The 17,825-nt window shown below is 41.1% G+C and overlaps 1 protein-coding gene and 25 non-coding genes across 26 annotated transcripts; 17 read left to right on the plus strand and 9 right to left on the minus strand.

Annotated features, from left to right (window-relative positions):
• The first annotated feature begins 28 nt into the window (after positions 1-28).
• Positions 29-101, plus strand: trnaa-cgc (transfer RNA alanine (anticodon CGC)). Its single transcript has one exon. It is a non-coding gene; the product is annotated as a tRNA-Ala (tRNA).
• Positions 102-418: 317 nt separating this feature from the next.
• trnas-gcu (transfer RNA serine (anticodon GCU)) lies at positions 419-500 on the minus strand. The gene has a single exon. It is a non-coding gene; the product is annotated as a tRNA-Ser (tRNA).
• A 785-nt stretch (positions 501-1,285) lies between these two features.
• On the plus strand, positions 1,286-1,358 carry trnaa-cgc (transfer RNA alanine (anticodon CGC)). Its single transcript has one exon. It is a non-coding gene; the product is annotated as a tRNA-Ala (tRNA).
• Positions 1,359-1,675: 317 nt separating this feature from the next.
• Positions 1,676-1,757, minus strand: trnas-gcu (transfer RNA serine (anticodon GCU)). Its single transcript has one exon. It is a non-coding gene; the product is annotated as a tRNA-Ser (tRNA).
• A 960-nt stretch (positions 1,758-2,717) lies between these two features.
• Positions 2,718-2,799, minus strand: trnas-gcu (transfer RNA serine (anticodon GCU)). The gene has a single exon. It is a non-coding gene; the product is annotated as a tRNA-Ser (tRNA).
• A 123-nt stretch (positions 2,800-2,922) lies between these two features.
• On the plus strand, positions 2,923-2,995 carry trnaa-ugc (transfer RNA alanine (anticodon UGC)). The gene has a single exon. It is a non-coding gene; the product is annotated as a tRNA-Ala (tRNA).
• A 159-nt stretch (positions 2,996-3,154) lies between these two features.
• trnaa-agc (transfer RNA alanine (anticodon AGC)) lies at positions 3,155-3,227 on the plus strand. Its single transcript has one exon. It is a non-coding gene; the product is annotated as a tRNA-Ala (tRNA).
• A 142-nt stretch (positions 3,228-3,369) lies between these two features.
• trnaa-agc (transfer RNA alanine (anticodon AGC)) lies at positions 3,370-3,442 on the plus strand. The gene has a single exon. It is a non-coding gene; the product is annotated as a tRNA-Ala (tRNA).
• A 142-nt stretch (positions 3,443-3,584) lies between these two features.
• Positions 3,585-3,657, plus strand: trnad-auc (transfer RNA aspartic acid (anticodon AUC)). Its single transcript has one exon. It is a non-coding gene; the product is annotated as a tRNA-Asp (tRNA).
• A 374-nt stretch (positions 3,658-4,031) lies between these two features.
• trnaa-cgc (transfer RNA alanine (anticodon CGC)) lies at positions 4,032-4,104 on the plus strand. The gene has a single exon. It is a non-coding gene; the product is annotated as a tRNA-Ala (tRNA).
• Positions 4,105-4,421: 317 nt separating this feature from the next.
• On the minus strand, positions 4,422-4,503 carry trnas-gcu (transfer RNA serine (anticodon GCU)). The gene has a single exon. It is a non-coding gene; the product is annotated as a tRNA-Ser (tRNA).
• A 960-nt stretch (positions 4,504-5,463) lies between these two features.
• trnas-gcu (transfer RNA serine (anticodon GCU)) lies at positions 5,464-5,545 on the minus strand. Its single transcript has one exon. It is a non-coding gene; the product is annotated as a tRNA-Ser (tRNA).
• Positions 5,546-5,668: 123 nt separating this feature from the next.
• Positions 5,669-5,741, plus strand: trnaa-ugc (transfer RNA alanine (anticodon UGC)). The gene has a single exon. It is a non-coding gene; the product is annotated as a tRNA-Ala (tRNA).
• Positions 5,742-5,900: 159 nt separating this feature from the next.
• On the plus strand, positions 5,901-5,973 carry trnaa-agc (transfer RNA alanine (anticodon AGC)). Its single transcript has one exon. It is a non-coding gene; the product is annotated as a tRNA-Ala (tRNA).
• A 142-nt stretch (positions 5,974-6,115) lies between these two features.
• Positions 6,116-6,188, plus strand: trnaa-agc (transfer RNA alanine (anticodon AGC)). The gene has a single exon. It is a non-coding gene; the product is annotated as a tRNA-Ala (tRNA).
• A 142-nt stretch (positions 6,189-6,330) lies between these two features.
• trnad-auc (transfer RNA aspartic acid (anticodon AUC)) lies at positions 6,331-6,403 on the plus strand. The gene has a single exon. It is a non-coding gene; the product is annotated as a tRNA-Asp (tRNA).
• Positions 6,404-7,167: 764 nt separating this feature from the next.
• Positions 7,168-7,249, minus strand: trnas-gcu (transfer RNA serine (anticodon GCU)). Its single transcript has one exon. It is a non-coding gene; the product is annotated as a tRNA-Ser (tRNA).
• A 570-nt stretch (positions 7,250-7,819) lies between these two features.
• trnaa-cgc (transfer RNA alanine (anticodon CGC)) lies at positions 7,820-7,892 on the plus strand. The gene has a single exon. It is a non-coding gene; the product is annotated as a tRNA-Ala (tRNA).
• A 317-nt stretch (positions 7,893-8,209) lies between these two features.
• trnas-gcu (transfer RNA serine (anticodon GCU)) lies at positions 8,210-8,291 on the minus strand. Its single transcript has one exon. It is a non-coding gene; the product is annotated as a tRNA-Ser (tRNA).
• Positions 8,292-8,414: 123 nt separating this feature from the next.
• Positions 8,415-8,487, plus strand: trnaa-ugc (transfer RNA alanine (anticodon UGC)). The gene has a single exon. It is a non-coding gene; the product is annotated as a tRNA-Ala (tRNA).
• Positions 8,488-8,646: 159 nt separating this feature from the next.
• On the plus strand, positions 8,647-8,719 carry trnaa-agc (transfer RNA alanine (anticodon AGC)). The gene has a single exon. It is a non-coding gene; the product is annotated as a tRNA-Ala (tRNA).
• A 142-nt stretch (positions 8,720-8,861) lies between these two features.
• trnaa-agc (transfer RNA alanine (anticodon AGC)) lies at positions 8,862-8,934 on the plus strand. The gene has a single exon. It is a non-coding gene; the product is annotated as a tRNA-Ala (tRNA).
• Positions 8,935-9,095: 161 nt separating this feature from the next.
• Positions 9,096-9,168, plus strand: trnaa-agc (transfer RNA alanine (anticodon AGC)). Its single transcript has one exon. It is a non-coding gene; the product is annotated as a tRNA-Ala (tRNA).
• A 535-nt stretch (positions 9,169-9,703) lies between these two features.
• trnas-acu (transfer RNA serine (anticodon ACU)) lies at positions 9,704-9,785 on the minus strand. Its single transcript has one exon. It is a non-coding gene; the product is annotated as a tRNA-Ser (tRNA).
• A 338-nt stretch (positions 9,786-10,123) lies between these two features.
• Positions 10,124-10,196, plus strand: trnaa-agc (transfer RNA alanine (anticodon AGC)). The gene has a single exon. It is a non-coding gene; the product is annotated as a tRNA-Ala (tRNA).
• A 908-nt stretch (positions 10,197-11,104) lies between these two features.
• Positions 11,105-17,714, minus strand: LOC114138658 (uncharacterized). The gene is made up of 9 exons (XM_028008041.1): positions 16,088-17,714; positions 15,769-15,982; positions 14,939-15,520; positions 14,568-14,780; positions 14,201-14,463; positions 13,599-13,724; positions 12,805-13,067; positions 12,160-12,417; positions 11,105-12,071 (listed from the first exon to the last, which is right to left on the minus strand). The coding sequence occupies exons 1-9, from the start codon at positions 17,684-17,686 to the stop codon at positions 11,285-11,287; spliced, it is 4,305 nt and encodes a 1,434-aa protein (XP_027863842.1). The 5' UTR covers positions 17,687-17,714; the 3' UTR covers positions 11,105-11,284.
• Between the last annotated feature and the right edge of the window lie 111 nt (positions 17,715-17,825).

The following is a 17,825-nucleotide window of genomic DNA, read 5'->3' on the forward strand; positions in this document are numbered from 1 at the left end:
TTTCTGAATCTATTTTTAGGAACAGTGTGGGGAATTAGCTCAAGTGGTAGAGCGCTCGCTTCGCATGTGAGAGGTAGTGGGATCGATGCCCACATTCTCCAGAAAGTCATTCATTATACACTTCTGATTTTTATCTGTCCCATCAATGAAGATAGAGTATCTCGTGAAGTACTGTGGTATGCCTCAAGAGTCTATACTCATGAACAAGTTGCTGCAACAGATGTTATACAATTTGGGTTCTTTTCTCTTTTCTTGAGACTATAACACTTGATGAAAGAATTAACGGAACAAGCAATATGGCCTTGTCTGGAAGTGTACATCCAGGTGATCCTCTTTAAATGATACAAAGTAGACCCCTAACAATGACAACAGTGTTGACAACCTTTTGAGGCCATATTATTTCCCAAATTAAAGTATCCGACAAGGATGGAATTTGAACCCATGCGTGCTCTGCACAATGGATTAGCAGTCCATCGCCTTAACCACTCGGCCACCTCGCCTTTGCTTTTATCGTGGACTGAAGGGCAGATGATCAAGTTATGTACAGAATTCGCTCAATGTTTGTTAGAATGGACCGTAGTTAAAGTCCTGAGATTTTCTGATCCTTTTTTTTGTGAGTGAGTGGGGAATTAGCTCAAGTGGTAGAGAGCTCACTTTGCATGTGAGAGGTAGCGGGATCGATGCCTGCATTCTCCAGAATGTCTTTCTCAAAAACTTTGTCTTTTCACTTAAGAACAAGTACCCCAATCTTACATATAATTGCTCAAGGGTTTAAAACAAGCTCTTTTGATATTGTATTGAATGAAAAATACTGATAATATTGAGATTTTCTGATTCTTTTTTTAGTAACAGTGTGGGGAATTAGCTCAAGTGTTGGAGCGCTCGCTTAGCATGTGAGAGGTAGCGGGATCGATACCCGCATTCTCCAGAATGTCCTTCTCTATGCAGCTTTGTCTTTTGACTCAAGGTCAAGTACCCCAATCTTACATAGAATTGCTCAAGTGCTTACAACAAGCTCCTTTGATTTTGTATTGAATGAGATTTTCTGATTCTTTTTTTAGTAACAGTGTGGGGAATTAGCTCAAGTGGTGGAGCGCTCGCTTAGCATGTGAGAGGTAGCAGGATCGATGCCCGCATTCTCCACAATGTCCTTCTCTATGCACTTTTGTCTTTTCACTTAAGGTCAAGTACCCCAATCTTACATAGAATTGCTCAAGTGCTTACAACACATTCCTTTGATTTTGTATTGAATGAGATTTTCTGAATCTATTTTTAGGAACAGTGTGGGGAATTAGCTCAAGTGGTAGAGCGCTCGCTTCGCATGTGAGAGGTAGTGGGATCGATGCCCACATTCTCCAGAAAGTCATTCATTATACACTTCTGATTTTTATCTGTCCCATCAATGAAGCTAGAGTATCTCGTGAAGTACTGTGTTATGCCTCAAGAGTCTATACTCATGAACAAGTTGCTGCAACAGATGTTATACAATTTGGGTTCTTTTCTCTTTTCTTGAGACTATAACACTTGATGAAAGAATTAACGGAACAAGCAATATGGCCTTGTCTGGAAGTGTACATCCAGGTGATCCTCTTTAAATGATACAAAGTAGACCCCTAACAATGACAACAGTGTTGACAACCTTTTGAGGCCATATTATTTCCCAAATTAAAGTGTCCGACAAGGATGGAATTTGAACCCATGCGTGCTCTGCACAATGGATTAGCAGTCCATCGCCTTAACCACTCGGCCACCTCGCCTTTGCTTTTATCGTGGACTGAAGGGCAGATGATCAAGTTATGTACAGAATTCTCTCAATGTTTGTTAGAATGGACCGTAGTTAAAGTCCTGAGATTTTCTGATCCTTTTTTTTGTGAGTGAGTGGGGAATTAGCTCAAGTGGTAGAGAGCTCACTTTGCATGTGAGAGGTAGCGGGATCGATGCCTGCATTCTCCAGAATGTCTTTCTCAAAAACTTTGTCTTTTCACTTAAGAACAAGTACCCCAATCTTACATATAATTGCTCAAGGGTTTAAAACAAGCTCTTTTGATATTGTATTGAATGAAAAATACTGATAATATTGAGATTTTCTGATTCTTTTTTTAGTAAGAGTGTGGGGAATTAGCTCAAGTGTTGGAGCGCTCGCTTAGCATGTGAGAGGTAGCGGGATCGATGCCCGCGTTCTCCAGAATGTCCTTCTCTATGCAGCTTTGTCTTTTGACTCAAGGTCAAGTACCCCAATCTTACATAGAATTGCTCAAGTGCTTACAACAAGCTCCTTTGATTTTGTATTGAATGAGATTTTCTGATTCTTTTTTTAGTAACAGTGTGGGGAATTAGCTCAAGTGGTAGAGCGCACGCTTAGCATGTGAGCGGTAGTGGGATCGATGCCCACATTCTCCAGAAAGTTATTCATTATACACTTCTGATTTTTATCTGTCCCATAAATGAAGATAGAGTATCTCGTGAAGTACTGTGGTATGCCTCAAGAGTCTATACTCATGAACAAGTTGCCGCAACAGATGTTATACAATTTGGGTTCTTTTCTCTTTTCTTGAGACTATAACACTTGATGAAAGAATTAACGGAACAAGCAATATGGCCTTGTCTGGAAGTGTACATCCAGGTGATCCTCTTTAAATGATACAAAGTAGACCCCTAACAATGACAACAGTGTTGACAACCTTTTGAGGCCATATTATTTCCCAAATTAAAGTATCCGACAAGGATGGGATTTGAAACCATGCGTGCTCTGCACAATGGATTAGCAGTCCATCGCCTTAACCACTCGGACACCTCGCCTTTGCTTTTATCGTGGACTGAAGGGCAGATGATCAAGTTATGTACAGAATTCTCTCAATGTTTGTTGGAATGGACCGTAGTTAAAGTCCTGAGATTTTCTGATCCTTTTTTTTGTGAGTGAGTGGGGTATTAGCTCAAGTGGTAGAGCGCTCGCTTTGCATGTGAGAGGTAGCGGGATCGATGCCCGCATTCTCCAGAATGTCTTTCTCAAAAACTTTGTTTTTTCACTTAAGAACAAGTACCCCAATCTTACATATAATTGCTCAAGGGTTTAAAACAAGCTCTTTTGATATTGTATTGAATGAAAAATACTGATAATATTGAGATTTTCTGATTCTTTTTTTAGTAACAATGTGGGGATATAGCTCAAGTGGTAGAGCGCTCGCTTAGCATGTGAGAGGTAGCGGGATCGATACCCGCATTCTCCACAATGTCCTTCTCTATGCAGCTTTGTCTTTTGACTCAAGGTCAAGTACCCCAATCTTACATAGAATTGCTCAAGTGCTTACAACAAGCTCCTTTGATTTTGTATTGAATGAGATTTTCTGATTCTTTTTTTAGTAACAGTGTGGGGAATTAGCTCAAGTGGTAGAGCGCTCGCTTAGCATGTGAGAGGTAGCGGGATCGATACCCGCATTCTCCAGAATGTCTTTCTCTATGCAGCTTTGTCTTTTGACTCAAGGTCAAGTACCCCAATCTTACATAGAATTGCTCAAGTGCTTACAACAAGCTCCTTTGATTTTGTATTGAATGAGATTTTCTGATTCTTTTTTTAGTAACAGTGTGGGGAATTAGCTCAAGTGGTAGAGCGTTCGCTTATCATGTGAGAGGTAGCGGGATCGATGCCCGCATTCTCCAGAATGTCTTTCTCAAAAATTTTGTCTTTTCACTTAAGAACAAGTACCCCAATCTTACATATAATTGCTCAAGGGTTTAAAACAAGCTCTTTTGATATTGTATTGAATAAAAAATACTGATAATATTGAGATTTTCTGATTCTTTTTTTAGGAACAGTGTGGGGAATTAGCTCAAGTGGTGGAGCGCTCGCTTAGCATGTGAGAGGTAGCAGGATCGATGCCCGCATTCTCCACAATGTCCTTCTCTATGCACTTTTGTCTTTTCACTTAAGGTCAAGTACCCCAATCTTACATAGAATTGCTCAAGTGCTTACAACACATTCCTTTGATTTTGTATTGAATGAGATTTTCTGAATCTATTTTTAGGAACAGTGTGGGGAATTAGCTCAAGTGGTAGAGCGCTCGCTTCGCATGTGAGAGGTAGTGGGATCGATGCCCACATTCTCCAGAAAGTCATTCATTATACACTTCTGATTTTTATCTGTCCCATCAATGAAGATAGAGTATCTCGTGAAGTACTGTGGTATGCCTCAAGAGTCTATACTCATGAACAAGTTGCTGCAACAGATGTTATACAATTTGGGTTCTTTTCTCTTTTCTTGAGACTATAACACTTGATGAAAGAATTAACGGAACAAGCAATATGGCCTTGTCTGGAAGTGTACATCCAGGTGATCCTCTTTAAATGATACAAAGTAGACCCCTAACAATGACAACAGTGTTGACAACCTTTTGAGGCCATATTATTTCCCAAATTAAAGTATCCGACAAGGATGGAATTTGAACCCATGCGTGCTCTGCACAATGGATTAGCAGTCCATCGCCTTAACCACTCGGCCACCTCGCCTTTGCTTTTATCGTGGACTGAAGGGCAGATGATCAAGTTATGTACAGAATTCGCTCAATGTTTGTTAGAATGGACCGTAGTTAAAGTCCTGAGATTTTCTGATCCTTTTTTTTGTGAGTGAGTGGGGAATTAGCTCAAGTGGTAGAGAGCTCACTTTGCATGTGAGAGGTAGCGGGATCGATGCCTGCATTCTCCAGAATGTCTTTCTCAAAAACTTTGTCTTTTCACTTAAGAACAAGTACCCCAATCTTACATATAATTGCTCAAGGGTTTAAAACAAGCTCTTTTGATATTGTATTGAATGAAAAATACTGATAATATTGAGATTTTCTGATTCTTTTTTTAGTAACAGTGTGGGGAATTAGCTCAAGTGTTGGAGCGCTCGCTTAGCATGTGAGAGGTAGCGGGATCGATGCCCGCATTCTCCACAATGTCCTTCTCTATGCACTTTTGTCTTTTCACTTAAGGTCAAGTACCCCAATCTTACATAGAATTGCTCAAGTGCTTACAACACATTCCTTTGATATTGTATTGAATGAGATTTTCTGATTCTTTTTTTAGTAACAGTGTGGGGAATTAGCTCAAGTGGTAGAGCGCTCGCTTCGCATGTGAGAGGTAGTGGGATCTATGCCCACATTCCCCAGAAAGTCATTCATTAAACACTTCTGATTTTTATCTGTCCCATTAATGAAGATAGAGTATCTCGTGAAGTACTGTGTTATGCCTCAAGAGTCTATACTCATGAACAAGTTGCCGCAACAGATGTTATACAATTTGGGTTCTTTTCTCTTTTCTTGAGACTATAACACTTGATGAAAGAATTAAAGGAACAGGCAATGTGGCCTTGTCTGTAAGTGTACATCCAGGTGATCCTCTTTAAATGATACAAAGTAGACCCCTAACACTGACAACAGTGTTGACAACCTTTTGAGGCCATATTATTTCCCAAGTTAAAGTATCCGACAAGGATGGGATTTGAACCCACGCGTGCTCTGCACAATGGATTAGCAGTCCATCGCCTTAACCACTCGGCCACCTCGCCTTTGCTTTTATCGTAGACTGAAGGGCAGATGATCAAGTTATGTACAGAAGTCTTTCAATGTTTGTTGGAATGGAGCGTAGTTAAAGTCCTGAGATTTTCTGATCCTTTATTTTGTGAGTGAGTGGGGTATTAGCTCAAGTGGTAGAGCGCTCGCTTTGCATGTGAGAGGTAGCGGGATCGATGCCCGCATTCTCCAGAATGTCTTTCTCAAAAACTTTGTCTTTTCACTTAAGAACAAGTACCCCAATCTTACATATAATTGCTCATGGGTTTAAAACAAGTTTTTTTGATATTGTATTGAATGAAAAATACTGATAATATTGAGATTTTCTGATTCTTTTTTTAGTAACAATGTGTGGAATTAGCTCAAGTGGTAGAGCGCTCGCTTAGCATGTGAGAGGTAGCGGGATCGATACCCGCATTCTCCAGAATGTCTTTCTCTATGCAGCTTTGTCTTTTGACTCAAGGTCAAGTACCCCAATCTTACATAGAATTGCTCAAGTGCTTACAACAAGCTCCTTTGATTTTGTATTGAATGAGATTTTCTGATTCTTTTTTTAGTAACAGTGTGGGGAATTAGCTCAAGTGGTAGAGCGCTCGCTTAGCATGTGAGAGGTAGCGGGATCGATACCCGCATTCTCCAGAATGTCTTTCTCTATGCAGCTTTGTCTTTTGACTCAAGGTCAAGTACCCCAATCTTACATAGAATTGCTCAAGTGCTTACAACAAGCTCCTTTGATTTTGTATTGAATGAGATTTTCTGATTCTTTTTTTAGTAACAGTGTGGGGAATTAGCTCAAGTGGTAGAGCGTTCGCTTATCATGTGAGAGGTAGCGGGATCGATGCCCGCATTCTCCAGAATGTCTTTCTCAAAAATTTTGTCTTTTCACTTAAGAACAAGTACCCCAATCTTACATATAATTGCTCAAGGGTTTAAAACAAGCTCTTTTGATATTGTATTGAATAAAAAATACTGATAATATTGAGATTTTCTGATTCTTTTATTAGGAACAGTGTGGGGAATTAGCTCAAGTGGTGGAGCGCTCGCTTAGCATGTGAGAGGTAGCAGGATCGATGCCCGCATTCTCCACAATGTCCTTCTCTATGCACTTTTGTCTTTTCACTTAAGGTCAAGTACCCCAATCTTACATAGAATTGCTCAAGTGCTTACAACACATTCCTTTGATTTTGTATTGAATGAGATTTTCTGAATCTATTTTTAGGAACAGTGTGGGGAATTAGCTCAAGTGGTGGAGCGCTCGCTTCGCATGTGAGAGGTAGTGGGATCGATGCCCACATTCTCCAGAAAGTCATTCATTATACACTTCTGATTTTTATCTGTCCCATCAATGAAGATAGAGTATCTCGTGAAGTACTGTGGTATGCCTCAAGAGTCTATACTCATGAACAAGTTGCTGCAACAGATGTTATACAATTTGGGTTCTTTTCTCTTTTCTTGAGACTATAACACTTGATGAAAGAATTAACGGAACAAGCAATATGGCCTTGTCTGGAAGTGTACATCCAGGTGATCCTCTTTAAATGATACAAAGTAGACCCCTAACAATGACAACAGTGTTGACAACCTTTTGAGGCCATATTATTTCCCAAATTAAAGTATCCGACAAGGATGGAATTTGAACCCATGCGTGCTCTGCACAATGGATTAGCAGTCCATCGCCTTAACCACTCGGCCACCTCGCCTTTGCTTTTATCGTGGACTGAAGGGCAGATGATCAAGTTATGTACAGAATTCGCTCAATGTTTGTTAGAATGGACCGTAGTTAAAGTCCTGAGATTTTCTGATCCTTTTTTTTGTGAGTGAGTGGGGAATTAGCTCAAGTGGTAGAGAGCTCACTTTGCATGTGAGAGGTAGCGGGATCGATGCCTGCATTCTCCAGAATGTCTTTCTCAAAAACTTTGTCTTTTCACTTAAGAACAAGTACCCCAATCTTACATATAATTGCTCAAGGGTTTAAAACAAGCTCTTTTGATATTGTATTGAATGAAAAATACTGATAATATTGAGATTTTCTGATTCTTTTTTTAGTAACAGTGTGGGGAATTAGCTCAAGTGTTGGAGCGCTCGCTTAGCATGTGAGAGGTAGCGGGATCGATGCCCGCATTCTCCACAATGTCCTTCTCTATGCACTTTTGTCTTTTCACTTAAGGTCAAGTACCCCAATCTTACATAGAATTGCTCAAGTGCTTACAACACATTCCTTTGATATTGTATTGAATGAGATTTTCTGATTCTTTTTTTAGTAACAGTGTGGGGAATTAGCTCAAGTGGTAGAGCGCTCGCTTCGCATGTGAGAGGTAGTGGGATCGATGCCCACATTCTCCAGAAAGTCATTCATTATACACTTCTGATTTTTATCTGTCCCATCAATGAAGATAGAGTATCTCGTGAAGTACTGTGTTATGCCTCAAGAGTCTGTACTCATGAACAAGTTGCCGCAACAGATGTTATACAATTTGGGTTCTTTTCTCTTTTCTTGAGACTATAACACTTGATGAAAGAATTAAAGGAACAAGCAATGTGGCCTTGTCTGGAAGTGTACATTCAGGTAATCCTCTATAAACTATACAAAGTAGACCCCTAACACTGACAACAGTGTTGTCATCCTTTTGAGGCAATATTTTTTCCCAAGTTAAAGTATCCGAAGAGGATGGGATTTGAACCCACGCGTGCTCTGCACAATGGATTAGCAGTCCATCGCATTAACCACTCGGCCACCTCGCCTTTGCTTTTATCGTGGACTGAAGGGCAGATGATCAAGTTATGTACAGAAGTCTTTCAATGTTTGTTGGAATGGAGCGTAGTTAAAGTCCTGAGATTTTCTGATCCTTTATTTTGTGAGTGAGTGGGGTATTAGCTCAAGTGGTAGAGCGCTCGCTTTGCATGTGAGAGGTAGCGGGATCGATGCCCGCATTCTCCAGAATGTCTTTCTCAAAAACTTTGTCTTTTCACTTAAGAACAAGTACCCCAATCTTACATATAATTGCTCATGGGTTTAAAACAAGCTCTTTTGATATTGTATTGAATGAAAAATACTGATAATATTGAGATTTTCTGATTCTTTTTTTAGTAACAATGTGTGGAATTAGCTCAAGTGGTAGAGCGCTCGCTTAGCATGTGAGAGGTAGCGGGATCGATACCCGCATTCTCCAGAATGTCTTTCTCTATGCAGCTTTGTCTTTTGACTCAAGGTCAAGTACCCCAATCTTACATAGAATTGCTCAAGTGCTTACAACACATTCCTTTGATTTTGTATTGAATGACATTTTCTGAATCTATTTTTAGGAACAGTGTGGGGAATTAGCTCAAGTGGTAGAGCGCTCGCTTAGCATGTGAGAGGTAGCGGGATCGATGCCCGTATTCTCCAGAATGTCCTTCTCTATGCAGCTTTGTCTTTTGACTCAAGGTCAAGTACCCCAATCTTACATATAATTGCTCATGGGTTTAAAACAAGCTCTTTTGATATTGTATTGAATGAAAAATACAGATAATTTTGAGATTTTCTGATTCTTCTTTTAGTAACAATGTGTGGAATTAGCTCAAGTGGTAGAGCGCTCGCTTAGCATGTGAGAGGTAGCGGGATCGATACCCGCATTCTCCAGAATGTCCTTCCCTATGCAGCTTTGTCTTTTGACTCAAGGTCAAGTACCCCAATCTTACATAGAATTGCTCAAGTGCTTACAACAAGCTCCTTTGATTTTGTATTGAATGAGATTTTCTGATTCTTTTTTTAGTAACAGTGTGGGGAATTAGCTCAAGTGGTAGAGCGCTCGCTTCGCATGTGAGAGGTAGCGGGATCGATGCCCACCTTCTCCAGAAAGTCATTCATTATAAACTTCTGATTTTTATCTGTCCCATAAATGAAGATAGAGTATCTCATGAAGTACTGGGGTATGCCTCAAGAGTGTATACTCATGAACAAGTTGCCGCAACAGATGTTATACAATTTGGTTTCTTTTCTCTTTTCTTGAGATTATAACACTTGATGAAAGAAATAAAGGAACAAGCAATGTGGCCTTGTCTGGAAGTGTACATTCAGTGTACATTCCTCTATAAACTATGCAAAGTAGACCCCTAACACTGACAACAGTGTTGACAACCTTTTGAGGCGATATTATTTCCCAAATTAAAGTATCCAACGAGGATGGGATTTGAACCCACGCGTGCTCTGCACAATGGATTAGTAGTCCATCGCCTTAACCACTCGGCCACCTCGCCTTTGCTTTTATGGTGGACTGAAGGGCAGATGACCAAGTTATGTACAGAAGTCTTTCAATGTTTGTTGGAATGGAGCGTAGTTAAAGTCCTGAGATTTTCTGATCCCTTTTTTTATGAGTGTGTGGGGAATTAGCTCAAGTGGTAGAGTGCTCGCTTTGCATGTGAGAGGCACCGGAATCGATGCCCGCATTCTCCAGAATGTCCTTCTCTATGCAGCTTTGTCTTTTGACTCAAGGTCAAGTACCCCAATCTTACATAGAATTGCTCAAGTGCTTACAACAAGCTCCTTTGATTTTGTATTGAATGAGATTTTCTGATTCTTTTTTTAATAACAGTGTGGGGAATTAGCTCAAGTGGTAGAGCGCTCGCTTAGCGTGTGAGAGGTAGCGGGATCGATGCCCGCATTCTCCAGAATGTCCTTCTCTATGCACTTTTGTCTTTTCACTTAAGGTCAAGTACCCCAGTCTTACATAGAATTGCTCAAGTGCTTACAACACATTCCTTTGATTTTGTATTGAATGAGATTTTCTGAATCTATTTTTGGGAACAGTGTGGGAAATTAGCTCAAGTGGTAGAGCGCTCGCTTCGCATGTGAGAGGTAGTGGGATCGATGCCCACATTCTCCAGAAAGTCATTCATTATACACTTCTGATTTTTATCTGTCCCATCAATGAAGATAGAGTATCTCGTGAAGTACTGTGGTATGCCTCAAGAGTCTATACTCATGAACAAGTTGCCGCAACAGATGTTATACAATTTGGGTTCTTTTCTCTTTTCTTGAGACTATAACACTTGATGAAAGAGTTAAAGGAACAGGCAATGTGGCCTTGTCTGGAAGTCTACATCCAGGTGATCCTCTTTAAATGATACAAAGTAGGCCCCTAACACTGACAACAGTGTTGACAACCTTTTGAGTCCATATTATTTCCCAAATTAAAGTATCCGACGAGGATGGGATTTGAACCCACGCGTGCTCTGCACAATGGATTAGCAGTCCATCGCCTTAACCACTCGGCCAAAAATGGGGCAAAAGGGACTGCTAGAGGTGGGGGAAAAAGAAAGGAGAGGGGAAAGAAAGGGGGGGGAAAAAAAAAAAGAGAGAGGAAATATCTGAAGCTTCTTCTTAAGTTCATGCTTCAGATATTATTGTATTATTGTAGTAATAATACCTGTTTTATGCTCCACAAAGCATTTTTTACACTAATTTCAAGTTCAATATAGCATAACATCCACATTACTGTTAATTCTGAATTACTGAATTACTATACTGTTGATAGTATCACTTTTGAGAGGGCCAACAAAATTATAGAACACACAAATAAATGATCAGTGACATTTATTCACTCTTACACAACTACATTCACAGAGGACTAACAATATACCTCAACATGTATAAAGCAGCACCTAAAGGCTCACTAAAAACATACAGATAGCAACAGAGAGAACAAAAATGATGAGATATTAAAAGATGAAAACTAAAAAGAAAATCTTTCAAACAGTCACTGCTTCCCAAGAGACTCTTTCCATTCCAAAATGGTCTGTCCAGAGGCTGGACAGTACCATTTTCCCTTAATCTGTGTATGGCCAGTGCGTTTGTTTTTCGCCTGGCCACAAACTGAACACTGATAGTGGTAGTCCTGCTTCCATTGGCGCTTTTTGGGAGGCTCCCCTCTTGCCAGGCGTTCCTGGTCTTCTAATTCTGCCCTATTCTGTCTCCACTTCCTGTAGCGATTCATGTTGGCTGGAGCCTGATCTGATGGTGATGATGATGCTGAACCAGCAGCAGCTGCTGGGATTGATGAGTGAAGTGGTGGTCTATTGTACTGATATAATGGACCCAGAGGAGATGGCAGGGGTGGGAACTGTCCTTGTCCAAATGAGGTCAAAACTGGAGCTGGTGGACCGTAGCAGAAACCCAAAGAAGTGGATGGCGCTTGTGGCATCTGGTTCTGCTCACAGTAGGACCAAGCAGATGATGGTGGCTGGTTAGTCTGTGGACACAGGAAGCTGGCAGGAACTGGGGCCTGTGAAAAGAGTCCTGGCTGGTATGAAGGAGGACATTGCTGGGCGGAGCCAGCTTTACCACCAACCCGTTGACGGATCAGTGCCTCGCCTTCTCTGTTTTCAGGTTCCTTAAACTCCATGCTTTTATGTCCATGTTCCACAGGAAGGGAGGGGAGCTGTCTCGCTTCTGGAAAGGAGGCGTCAGCCACGGACACCTTCGGAGGAAGATTCACACCTTGGAGAAGAGTGTCCCTGTCTGTTCTCTTCTGCCGCTCATGTAGCCTGAAAGATAATACAACATAAATTGTTTCCTTTCAAAATCAAGCCATCTTTAAAGTGCAATATCTGTTAAAAATAAAGGACATCTTACCAAGCACACACAGTGGTATTGTTGATGGTGACCAACAACAAGTTGGTCTGGTCCTGTATGGGCCTGGAGTCCTCAAGTAGTTGTTTAAAGTGGCAGTACGTTTGAACAATAGATTGTGGGATGGGTAAAACCTTCCCCTTGCTGTCTTTTGGTCGGTTTCTTGCTTGCTGATATTCTTTCAACAGCTTGAGGCAAACGCACTCAGACACTCTGTTTGCGTCAGGTCTCTGGGCAGCCTGGCCATGGGTCATGAAGAGTCTGTGTAACAAACAGGTCATTCAAATAGCAGAAAAACACAAGCTCATTAACACTGATTTGATTGGAGCAGTAATGAAATGCAGTAGAAAAGTTCTTCTCATTTTGATGAGTTCAGCAAACCCATATTAATCTCGCCCTGCGACAGACTGGCGACCTGTCCAGGGTGTACCCCGCCTCCCGCCTAGAACGTAGCTGGAGATAGGCACCAGCAACCCTCCCGACCCCATTAGGGACAAGGGAGAACAGACAATGGATGGATGGCTGGATATTAATCTCCTAAGCTTAATGCTAAGAGAAAAAAAATATTGTATTTGCAATTCATGACTTGGCTTCCATCAGTGAATATGCAATCAAGTTATCCATTGTGTCAAATATTAGACAGGTTACCTTTCAGCTGCTTGCTGACCAGGTGCAGAGCCACTTCGTTTCCGGGAAGCCCTCCAAGGTCCTGGTAACGTGCTCTTCTTGGTTTTTAAGGTGTATTTGGCAGGCTGCTTGTCCATAGCATGCAGGTTAGAATACAGCTGCAAGACATTTTCTACCTCTGTTGTTGACAATGCAGTTATTGTTCTGTTGAGGCTCAAAAGGTACTCTGCCAAGCTGTCAACTGCCTCCCATCCAGGAAAACCTCTGTAGTCACACCGGGTCTCCTTAAAAGAAAAATACATAGATACAGATATGCACACAGTCATTTCTTTATGTTATCTGAAACAATTTCCTGGAACTGATGGTTGATCGGATTGGATAATCCGTATTTCTACCAAAGAAAAAGGCCAACATGCCACAAAAGAAAAAGAGAGAAATAATTTAGTCTAAAACAGTGGTCCCAAACAAGTGCTGCAGAAGCCTTTTAATCATTTAAGTAAGCTGTTTGCAAGCAAGACACCAAAAACATGCAGGGAAGGGGTACATGAGGACCAGGTAAGGGAACTACTGGTTTAAATAAAGTAGATTAAAGCATAAAATCAAGTACTGTTTCAGATTTATTAAGAAAAAATGTTTAGATGCTGAGAAAGATGGAAAAGGGAAAGTAAATCAAGCTAAGCCAAAGCCTAATCTGGAAATATGATTTTATAACAACAACTACATCCCAAAATTGTCTATTGAACATAATCCAGCAACCAAACAAAGTGTTGCATGCTGTAATGAAACAAAATGAACCCACATAGGTCTCACTCTACCTGGGATACTTGGTCCACCTGGGAACAGCTACTTGGTCCACTAAAGGAGTGGTCATCAGTAAGCTGACCTCCGACTGAAGCAGCAGCATGAGTGGGAGAGGCAGGGGTTGAGTCGATACTGGTTTCCTGTAAACACACAGAAGCGACAGCAAATGTTCCTTATATCGCCCCAAAAAAACCCCCCCAAAAAAACCTTTTTCTCTGCACTCATGATGGCAAGGTATTTATAGTGGCTGCTTATTTGTTTCAGTGTAAACCACTATATTAACGTGACAATGGAATCTTATTTTTAAGAAAATATCTAAATATGAAAATGGCGTACACAATAATAAACAATGTTACAAACTGACATTTTTGGCTCTTACAGTATTTATAACATAAAAGTTTGAAATGTTTTTTTTTTTGCTTTTGTTCATCTCATTTACATGATCATCACCAAACTATTCAATAACAACCATCTTCAGTTACTGATGATAATCTCATAAATTATAACAATAGATTGTAAATGCCAATGTAGAAGCATGGAACACATGAGGGTAATTTGCTCTGTTAATAAGACAAATTACTCACTAAATACAAGTGTAATGTAATTAAAGCATTACCTGAGATGACATGGGAGAAGATTCTTCCTGGAGAAAAAGAATGTTAGGGGATGGCATTTCCAACTGGCTTTCACACTGTAGGATGTCGTGGGGGCTCTCTGAGAGAATGTCAGTGACGTCACTGATGGTGACATCAGGACTGTCCTCCTGAGCGTTAGCTGGCATCTCTGGCAAAATAACTCCCAGTTCGCTGTCCTGCTGGGGACCTAAGAGGTCTCCTCTGTCTGACTGTGCAAGAAGATACTCCACAGCAATCCGCTCACCTTCAAGGAACATAAAGGACATTTGACAATTGTATTTGAAAGTGGCAAATTTGCTGTACAAAAATCAGCATTTTTGTGGAATTTGTTAGGTAAATGTCCAATACCTGTGGGACAGCCTGGGGGAACAAACTCTGGCAAGAGGGCATGACCCAGCACTTTGTTGCTCAGAGTGTTGAGGTTGGACATCAGACGAACATCATAGAGTTTACTGTGCGATCTGCGACTCATATCTAAAGCTTCTTGGGTTCTTTTCATGTTCCATCTGGATCCACCCTCAAGCATATACATTTGAGTGTGCATGGCATTGCTTCTCCATCCTTAAAAAACAGAGTTGCAAAGATTGGCAGCATTTATGAAATGATAACTTCTATGGAATTTTTTTCAGAAATTATGCTTACTCTCATTTTTAGATGTAAGGTTAAAATTCTGGTGTTACAAAAATGAATGACATCAAATATACCAATTCACAGTTTACCTGGTATGAAGGAGCACTGGTGTCGATGAAAGCTTTCAACTGAAGACGAGCCCCTGCTACATCTGAAGGTTTGAACTTCTTTGTCTCCCTTTTGTGTTGAGCGAAGCTTGGTGTACAGTTCAACACCAGGTGGATCTTGGATGCATGGCAGGTGCTTCTGCTGCACTTGCCACACATGAGTCATGCTCTCAGGGTTGATCAGGCGGAGACCTGAGGTGTCAGTCAGTTCCCACATGGAGTTTAATAATTCCTGAATGAGGTTCCGGGTTTCTTCTACCCCTCTTGTCCTTCTTCTGCAATGTTTAGCAAGCTCACTCGAATTAATGTTGGCCAAAACTTGGGCGTCAGTGGGAGGATGACCAGTATATTTTTTCTTCAGCTCTGACCTCTTTGCTTCTTTAAGGCAGCTGACATCATCTTGATCCCATTCAAAAATGCAGCAGGACAGCTTGGAGCAGAAAGTTCCATAAAGAGGATGATGTTCTGTGGTGAGACCGGTTGTGAATCGTCTCATGTAATGAAAGATGTCAAGCCTCACTTTAGTTTTCCATGGTCGAAACCACTCAAGCACTGGAGGCACACCTGTTTAAGCAAAAATAAATATATAAATAAAACACAAATTAATCAATTCTACAGCAGTTAATTTACCTTATGACTCACAGCTGATTGTATTAATGTTGCTACATAAAACATAACTGCTACATAGATCACAATACCTTGTTCAAAATACATTTCTTAATAAAATAATTAAAGTGACCCTAAAATATTTTAAACTTTGAACTGTAAACAAATGTTACAGTGAAGTGCAACGAGGTCTAAAAATCACAAACCTGATTCACTACAGCAGTCTCTGTCAACATAAAGGATTTGTGGCTCTGGTTCCCCAGCATTCCGGAAGCGCATGACAATTCCTTGGCACAGTTCCTCCAACCCTGCTCCTTCACCTGTGGTCAGCACACAGTTCAGAACCTGGCCATATTCATTGGTGATGTTTGTCATCCATGTAGCGGTCTCAGAAATTCCACCAGCAAGTTTCTTGGTGATCTGTTTGGTAAAAAAAAAAAAAAAAAGGTAATTATAATCTGATTAGAATTTGGAATGCAAATTATAATCAGAATAACAACATATTTTAGAGGTGTTTTACTGTACCTTTTTGGTTGAATCAAGCTTTAAAATCCTTCCATATGTTGACGTGATGACACCCTTCATCTCGGACAAGTGACAGAGTATTTCATTGGCATGCACAGTCTCAAACCACTGTGCAAGAGGAAGGGGGCTAAACTCTGGTGGATTCTGATAGACCACTTCATGGATCCTACTTAACGCGCTCTTCTTCTTGTGAAGCTCACAGTCAGTCAGATAATCGATGGTGCGTTTTGCCCACTCCTCACTGTGCAGTTCTTCTAATGCTTGCTGCACGTAACTGGAGCTATTTCCAACAGTGCGTGGTTTCAGCAAAGTCACACACCTTTTGTCCAGAGCCAGTTGTGTGGTGAGAATGGCTGGAAACCTGTTTCTATGGGCAGGATCTAACTGATTTAGCACCTCTGTGCTCCATGGACAAACAGGAATCATGCATTTACTGCACCGTGGATAATCTCCCCCAATCAAATAATATCTTGAATCAAGATCTATAACTTCTCTGACCTTTGTGTAGATCCCAGAGTGATGCATCTTGGTGTTGCATTGATGACACTTAAGAGAAATACCCCACATCCGCATAGGTGCCCATAAAAACATCCTCTGCCTGAAGTAGACCAGGGGATCTGGAGGTGCATTCATTATCTTTGGTAGAGAGGGTGGATGAAACCAGTTTTGTGAGAAGTGTTGTTTAAACTGTCCAGTAGAATTATAAAGGCACTGTGCAATCCATTGCTGGTCTGCTGGCTTGATGACCCGCAAAAACTGCTTGGGAAGAAAGCTGACCCAATTCACCTCCGGAGGCCTAAGGTGGGGAATAGATGAAGCAACTGAAGGAGTTGGCTGGGGGTGTTGCACTGTTGCAAGGCACTGTTGTGGCTCAAGTGCTGGTTTCTGGGGAGGTGTTGCTGGTTTCTGGGGAGATGCTGCTGGTTTCTGGGGAAGTATTGCTGGTTTCTGGGGAGGTGTTGCTGGTTTCTGGGGAGATGCTGCTGGTTTCTGGGGAAGTATTGCTGGTTTCTGGGGAGATGCTGCTGGTTTATGGGGTGAAGTTGCTGGTATCCCATGTAGTTTAAATACTTGATGTTGGTCTGGCATAGATGGTGATGTTTTGCCTGGTGGCTCATGACCTTCTTCAATATGATGAAGCAAACCAACTGCACCCATGACCTTTTTCCCACAATGTTCACAACATTGCTCTGCATGAAAGTCAGACAAATGTTCAGAGAAAAGTTCCACATTGACATCTTCACTACATAATGCACACTTTATCTGATTTGGAGTTTGACTGACTGACATAGTGGGAAGTTGGCAGCTCCCTGAACTTGAGCTCCTCTGCGCTGTCTGGTCAGCTGGAACTGTGCCTACACCTGAAATGTTTTGTGTGGCTGGATCTGCTGCAGCTTCAACTATGCTTGAGCTCCTGTGCATAGCAGGATTAACTGTTTTTAAAGCTGAACTGATTTGTGGGCTTGAATCTGCAGCAGCCCTAGGTACATCTGTGCTGCTCCCTGCACCTGGCATGCTTTCTGCTTCAATCCCTGTTGTATTTGCCTGCTCAGCTGACTGTGGAAAAACAACATTGAATAAACTTGTGTAATAAATCATTAAATTCTTTCCGGTGTTCTATAGCCATTTCGAATTATTGTCTGTTTTTGTCTTACATATTAAGATAGGTAACAAAATAATAACAAAAACTTAAGTGAAACACTTAAAAATGTCAACAGTCACTGGTATGCAACATAGC

Source organism: Xiphophorus couchianus, chromosome 23 (assembly GCF_001444195.1).
Source record: "Xiphophorus couchianus chromosome 23, X_couchianus-1.0, whole genome shotgun sequence".
In the NCBI taxonomy this organism is placed as follows: Eukaryota; Metazoa; Chordata; class Actinopteri; order Cyprinodontiformes; family Poeciliidae; genus Xiphophorus; species Xiphophorus couchianus.

Coding starts and splice junctions, on each gene's coding strand:
- LOC114138658 (XM_028008041.1), bottom strand. CDS start 17,686: ATGATTTATTACACAAGTTTATTCAATGTTGTTTTTCCACAGTCAGCT. Junction 13,725..14,200: donor CTTCTCCCATGTCATCTCAG/GTAATGCTTTAA, acceptor GTGTGTTTACAG/GAAACCAGTATCGACTCAAC. Junction 12,418..12,804: donor GGTCAGCAAGCAGCTGAAAG/GTAACCTGTCTA, acceptor TTTGTTACACAG/ACTCTTCATGACCCATGGCC.